Below are 7294 nucleotides of genomic sequence, written 5' to 3' on the forward strand. Positions count from 1 at the left end.
CCTCCAGCATCAACTTCAAAATTCATCAACCCTCCGAAAATTACCACCCCCCAACCAAACACACATCAAACCTCCAAGAATTGGAATGGGAATATGATGCCAAAAATTAGATTTTAGCCCTAGGCTTCCCAAGAGAGAAGACCATGCAACACAATGTGTTCGAAGTCAAATTTGAGAAATCAGTTTAAGGAAAGCTTGATACTGAATCAAATCCACAATTTTCAACAAACAGAAGATGAGACCATAGGAAACTTGAAGAGTCAATTGAGAAAGTCACCCAAATGAAGAATTACGCCACATGTTATGAAGCCTGTAAGCTTTTATACCTCAGAACATACTCGACTTAAACGCATCTAAACTATGTGTGACCTAGAAAGTATTGGTCAACATCTCATGTGCGATGAACAACAGCACAAGGCAAAGAATTGGCAGTTGCACTGACCTGGAAGGCTTTCAGTTACCCTGTCACTATAAGTTCCTGCAACAATGTTGTTACAAGAACAAACTACGATGAATGTTAGTCAAAATCAAGGTACTGAAGATGCTACTCCAGTAACCCATTAAGTCGTCTGCTTAGAGATCAATGTAAAGGACCATACTTTTTTTTAATCCGGGTAATCAAAAGAAGTTATGTTTACAAAAGCTACATTGTAGCACAAAGGCTGAATTATAAAATAAATCAAATGGAAGAAAAATTAATGCTAAAATTCAAAGTAAAATATATAGTAAACCGACACCCTCAAATCTCAAAGACAAAGAAGTAGGAATCAAGCCACTGGTTCTCAACCCTTTGAAAAAGTTGTAATAAGACCAAAGTAAGACGTTTTAGAAAATATTCAGACAGATAGAAGTAAGAAAAAGAGAAACATGATACATATTTTAGATTCTAGTCTTTAGGCAAATGGAAACTTTTTGCTACAAGGAAGGACTTCATTTGCATGATTGCCCGAACTTCAGAAGAATCACCAGAGTCCAAAACTAAAAGTTTGATGCATTTATGAAGAATCTGCACAATGAAAAAAACATAAAAAAAATTTTGAAAAGCAAAACAAATTTTTGATCATAAGAAACAATGTACTGAAGTTGAGTCACATTGAAAAGTTTAACCAAAAGGGGAGTACAGTGAACTCGTAAAATCATGAAAAATGATGCATAGAACAGTGAAATCTGGGTAACTTACTATGAGAAACATGTGGATGGTTACTGAACCAAAAATTAATATTACCTGAATGACGAGAGCAAATATAACTATCGAGTCATAATCACAGCAGGAGTTTTAATAAAAAGTGTTTCAAAAAAAGATGCGCAAAGCATTAATCTTTTTTGCAGATGGCCTAATTTTTTGGAATAGCGCGGAAGGATATTAATACATACAGTCGAGCTTGTTTTTAATTTTTCACTACTTGACCTCGTAACAATCATCCATTTAATGCGAACATATTTAAACGTCCACTTCCATCATCTAAGTGATCTCCAATGGTGAAGAAGTTCAAGTAATTTTTAGTCCAAGTTCACTATTTATTGAAGTACAAGTTCCAGATCAAAGGTCTCCTCACTATACAAATATGTACATATTCAATCAATTTAATGGTTAAGCCACAGCCCCAACATATTATGGATAAGTTTCCTAAGCTTCGTGTTTTCATCACCCAGTATAACTAAAGACCCTGATTGAATCATTGATGACAAAATATATGGTGGAGATTTGTGTTATAACCATCAATAATACTCCCTCTGTACATAAAAAGTATGAACTATTTCCTTAGTAGTCCGACCCTGAAAAGTATGAACTTTCTAATTTTGGAATAGTTAAACAACAAATTACCCCTACATATCATGTTATTTACAACATATACCAATACACTACACTCTTAATGATGTAGAGCCCACTCTCACTAACACTACCCTTTATCTCCATCTCTCTTACTTTACTAACTATACATTAAAACCCGAGCCGAACCAAATGTTCATACTTTTCACGGACGGAGGGAGTACTAAAACATAAAACCAATAACTTTAGGAAAGATTTCCCTATATGTTCTCCATGGGGGGAGATTAACTAGTGTTCATGTTTGCTCCTAGATGGTGGGCAGGATATATATCCCTAATAAAAGTTTGAACACTACATATTTTAAACATTAGAAATCTTCCTCTGCTTCAATTAATCAAAAGTAACTATTGAGTAAGACACTCTAGAGTCCGTACGTATGCATTTTGGCACTAATTGATATACTCAGGCATCACAGCTAAGTAGCGTAAATTTAAAGACCAGAGTAAGGACATAGTAAAAAATATCGACATACCTCCGGTTACCTAGTGACCATGACCCATATAGGGTGCCCCACCCAGATGTGGCCTTACACCACCCGGACCCATCTGTGGCTGGCCACCATAACCTCCCTGCATACCAGGTTGACCTCCATAGCCTCCACCAGCACCCTGACCTCCGAAATCTGCATTGTTCATCATAGGCGGCACTCCCTGCGCATTTCCAATCCCCCCGAGTAAATTCCCAATACCCAATCCAGCCCCCTGAGTGGCCAACAGAGCTGCCACAGCCTGCCCTATCGCGGCCGGGGCAACTGCTGGACCAAACCCTCCAGAAGGAACAGCCAGTCCAGCGCTCGGAGCCATCAAGTGACCACCACCGTGTCCAGCATACCTCCCCCTCTTGGCCTGGTGATGCTGATACCCCTGTTGCTGATTGTTAAAGTGACCCTTGCTGTGTTTAGGGCCATCTATCGCCTTCTGGCAATGCAGTATATGACCCTCATATTGCTTGTGCGGCTCCTCCAGCACTTTTTTCGCACTCTCGCTACTCTTATACACAAACAAACAGAACCCCCTAGGCTTCCGAGTCTGTTTATCCAACCCCAGAGGCCCTTCCTCAATTTCCCCAAATTTCGAAAAATAGTCGAAAAGCTTCTTCGGCTCAAGCTCCGCAGACACATTGCTAACATATATCTTCCTCTGCGTGTACTCCGAAGCAGGTGGTAAAGCAACAATTGCTGGAGCAGACTGCGCGGGAGTGTGCACGGGGCCGGCTGAGGCCAGCTGGCAACAAGTCATCCTGCCTTCAATCAACTTCTGAGGCTCCTTAAGGGCGCGACGAGCACCGTCGCGCCGCTTGAAGAGAATGAAGCCGTAGCCCTTCGATTTCCCGGTGTTCTTGTCTCTGACCAATTTACAATCTTCAATATCACCGTACTTGCCAAAAACAGACGTAATTGAATCGTCGTTGGCATCCCAGCCGAGGCCGTGGACGAAGATCTTACAGTGGGCGGGGTCGGAGTCGGCCATGGCGTGCACAATCGCGGCTAGATCTGGGTGTTTTGCGAGAGCTTCCTTGATTAGGAGAGTGAGCTGGTCCTTGGAGAAGGGCTCGAGAAGCTTCTCGAAGGGCTCTTCCTCAAGTTCTTCGTCGGCGGAATTGTGATTAAGAGTGTTCGCGGAGGGATCCTCTCCGGATTGGTTCATCTCTGGAATATCCTCTTCGACCACTTGTTCGTCGTCTTCTTCTTCTTCGAATTCTCCCTCTCCTACTATGTCTTCGGGCTCCTGTTTCCGTTTTGGAGCCATGGGAATTGGGGGGAAGGTGTTAGGGTTTTGTTTCGTGGTGGTGGCGATTTTATAGAGGGAGACGGTAAATGGAATATTATGTGACTAAGGTAGCATTTATGTTACGATCTTACGCCGCGATCGACCTATCTTAGCTCGTCACTGCCGAACTCAGTGACTTCTTCGTGGTCGGACTATCTTAGCTCGTCACTGCCGAGCTCAGTGACCTCTTCTCGGTCTTCCTCTCTTAGTTCGGCGTTGCCGAACTCAGCGATAAAACGCAGATCTCAACACTTGAATGATCAATAGAATGGATTGCATTAACAATGATAATGTTCTACAATCGAAATAGAAGCAAAGAGGAGCTCGCGATCCACGATCGGAGCTTAACAAACATACAACTCACAATATTCACGACAAACCAAAAGAGAGCGGCTACGGCTATATTTATACTCTGCCTCTTAGCTCATCTTCACTTCACTTCTCCTCCGCATGAGCTGTCATCCCCGTGCCTCCTTCTCATTGGTCAGCAACACGTCACTGCCTCCTTCCTATTGGTCCATGCCAGTTCATTACTAATGCCACGTCACTAACTACACAATATTGCATGTGTGTCTCGTGCTCACGTTGCATGCATGAGCTACTTATAGTATTTATAGTAATGCATGCAACAATACCCCCTTCTTAGGGTTCCTTGTCCTCAAGGAACCAGGGAAATCGAGCCTGAATTACATCAGCGAACTCCCAGGAAGCATCGGCCGGTGACTTCCCTTCCCAATGGATGAGCCACTTGGTTACTGCACGATTCTGTCTTTTTACCATTTTCCTATCCAAAATGGCTTGAGGAATGGCATCATTTATATATGACACATCCGGTAATTCAATGATAGGGCCGGATGGTGGAGAAGCCGGCTTTAATAGCGAAACATGGAACACGTTGTGGATTGTGGCCGAAGATGGTAAATTGAGCTTGTATGCCACTGCACCAATTCTATCTAGAACCTGATAAGGCCCAAAGTACTTAGGCTCGAATTTGTGATGCTTTCCTCTGACAGATTTCTGCTTATACTCCCTCAGCTTCAACCAAACCCATTCTCCTATTTCAAACTCTTTATCAGTTCGATGTTGATCCACTTGCCTCTTCATTCGGTCAGCCGTTTTCTGAATATTTCTCTTGAGTATAGCAAGCATATCTTCTCTGTCTCTCAAAGCTAAATCCACTGCCTCAACATTTGAGTCACCTGGCAGATAGGGTACATGCAGGGGGGGTTCAAACCCATACAGTGCTTCAAAAGGAGTCATTTGAATACTAGAATGATAGGTAGTGTTGTACCAATATTCGGCTAACCCCAACCATTGTGACCAAGTATGTGGCTTTTCACCCATGGCACACCGCAGATAGCATTGCAAGCTTTTATTTACTATCTCGGTTTGTCCATCAGTTTCTGGATGATAGGCCGTGGAATAGAGCAGCTCAACACCCAATAAACTCATAAATTCCTTCCAGAAACTCCCCACAAAAATAGCCCCCCTATCACTCACAATCTTCATAGGCATTCCATGGAGCTTAAAAACTGAATCCATGAATATCTCAGCCACTTTCTTTGCTGTGAAGGGATGAGATAGGGCCATAAAATGTGCATATTTACTCAACCTATCAACCACCACAAATATAGTATCATAGCCTTGAGAACTTGGTAAAGCTTCAATAAAATCCATTGAAATATCTGTAAAGATTGCAGCAGGTATAGGAAGCGGTTGTAGTAAACCAGCTGGGGAAGTGTTACTTGGTTTATATCTCTGGCAAGTGATACACATTCTGACAAATTCCTTAACATCCTTCCTCAATTTTGGCCAATACACTATAGCAGATATTCTCTTGAAGGTTCCCAATACTCCAGAATGGCCAGCCAAAGCAGATCCATGGAAGATGGACAAAATCTGAGCCTTTAAATTCAAGTCATTTCCCACCATCAGCTTCCCTTTTCTTCTTAGCTCTTCATTGATCCAAGTGAATTTGGGATGGAGATCTGTATTCTGCTGTTTCTCTTTTATCAACTTCTGTATCAGAGGATCCTTTTTCCATGAATCCTTAATCTTTGCAATTAACTCCAGAGGAATTACAAGGGAAGTCAGTGCATAGGTCATCACCTCAGGTACCCTGGATAATGCATCAGCTGCTGAATTCTCACTGCCCTTTCTATATCTGATCTCATACTCAAATTGCATTAGCTTAGTCATCCAAGCTTGTTGAGTAGGAGTAGTCAGTTTTTGCTCTATCAAGTACTTAAGACTTTGATGATCAGTTAAGATAACAAACTTCTTGCTCTGTAAGTAGTGACACCATTTCTTGATAGCCATCAAAATGGCTAACAATTCCTTTTCATACACTGATAAATTCTGATATTTAGGAGATAGAGACTTGCTGATGAAGGCTATAGGATGCTTATCTTGCATCAACACAGCTCCAATTCCAATCCCGGATGCATCAGTCTCCACTATAAACTCTTTAGAAAAATCAGGCAAGGCTAGCACAGGAGCAGTAATCATGGCTGATTTAAGTTTCTCAAAGGCTTCTTGTGCCTCCGGGGTCCATCTGAATAAGTTTCCCTTGATCACATCAATCAGTGGCCTAGATATCACTCCATAATTATGCACAAACCTTCTGTAATATCCAGTTAACCCCAAGAAGCTTCTCACCTGCTTGACATTTTTAGGTTGAGGCCACTGCTTAACTGCCTCTATCTTTCCTTCATCAGTGGAGACCCCCTTATCAGATATAACATGGCCCAGATATTCTACTTTTCTACACCCAAAAGTGCATTTACTTCTTTTAGCTAGCAAGCTGTTCTTTCTCATCAGTTCCATAACCAACCTTAGATGATGTTCATGATCTTCTTGGCTGTTACTGTAAATGAGGATATCATCAAAGAAAACCAATATGAATCTTCTCAAGTAACCTCTAAAGATGGTATTCATCAAGTTTTGGAAGGTAGCTGGAGCATTTGTCAAGCCAAATGGCATGACTAGAAACTCATAATGCCCTGAGTGAGTCCTGAAAGCAGTCTTATAGATATCCTCAGGCTTCATTCTCACTTGCCAATAGCCGGATCTGAGATCTATTTTAGAAAACCAGGCTGCTCTTCCCAACTCATCCAACAGCTCTTCTATCACTGGTATGGGATATTTATCTTTAACAGTTATAGCATTTAGAGCTCTATAATCCACACACATCCTCCATGTGGAATCTTTCTTCTTAACTAACACAATAGAGCTTGCAAAAGGGCTCTCACTATGCCTTATAACTCCAGCCTTCAACATTTCATCAATCATAGTCTCAATTACATCCTTTTGATGTGCAGCATATTTATAAGGCCTCATGTTTACTGCATCAGCACCATCTTTCAATATTATTTTGTGATCATGCTCTCTCTGAGGAGGCAATGTTCTAGGCTCCTCAAATATTTCAGTATACTCTTCAAGAATCAATTGTAGGCTTGGCCAAATCTCTTCCACACTGAGCTCGTAGCAACAGCTTAAATCAATCTCAACCTCTGGTATCCACTGATTCAGTTTCCTTCCATTCACATCTTCCTCTCCTGGATTCAGTATATGTAGGAAATTTAATTGTTCAGCTTTTGGTGACCATCTCTCCCCTTGCAGCTTCACTTCTTCACCATTAATTTTGAAAACCATACTGAGATTATTGAAATTCCACTGAATCTCACCCAAGGTA

The 7294-nt window shown here is 41.6% G+C and overlaps 1 protein-coding gene across 4 annotated transcripts; it reads right to left on the reverse strand.

The window, feature by feature from the left end:
* Positions 1-695: 695 nt before the first annotated feature.
* Positions 696-3632, reverse strand: LOC121745373 (UBP1-associated protein 2A-like). Of its 4 annotated transcripts, XR_006038814.1 has the most exons (3): positions 2304-3632; positions 1181-1225; positions 696-1006 (listed from the first exon to the last, which is right to left on the reverse strand). XR_006038814.1 is itself a non-coding variant. In XM_042139248.1 (2 exons), the coding sequence occupies exon 1, from the start codon at positions 3577-3579 to the stop codon at positions 2314-2316; it is 1266 nt and encodes a 421-aa protein (XP_041995182.1). In that variant the 5' UTR covers positions 3580-3632; the 3' UTR covers positions 696-1006; positions 2304-2313. The 4 variants fall into 4 exon arrangements, 2 of the variants coding, with proteins under 2 accessions (XP_041995182.1, XP_041995191.1); XR_006038813.1 differs by having other exon boundaries at positions 1181-3632; XM_042139248.1 differs by lacking the exon at positions 1181-1225.
* Between the last annotated feature and the right edge of the window lie 3662 nt (positions 3633-7294).

This window comes from Salvia splendens, chromosome 1, assembly GCF_004379255.2.
Source record: "Salvia splendens isolate huo1 chromosome 1, SspV2, whole genome shotgun sequence".
In the NCBI taxonomy this organism is placed as follows: domain Eukaryota; kingdom Viridiplantae; phylum Streptophyta; class Magnoliopsida; order Lamiales; family Lamiaceae; genus Salvia; species Salvia splendens.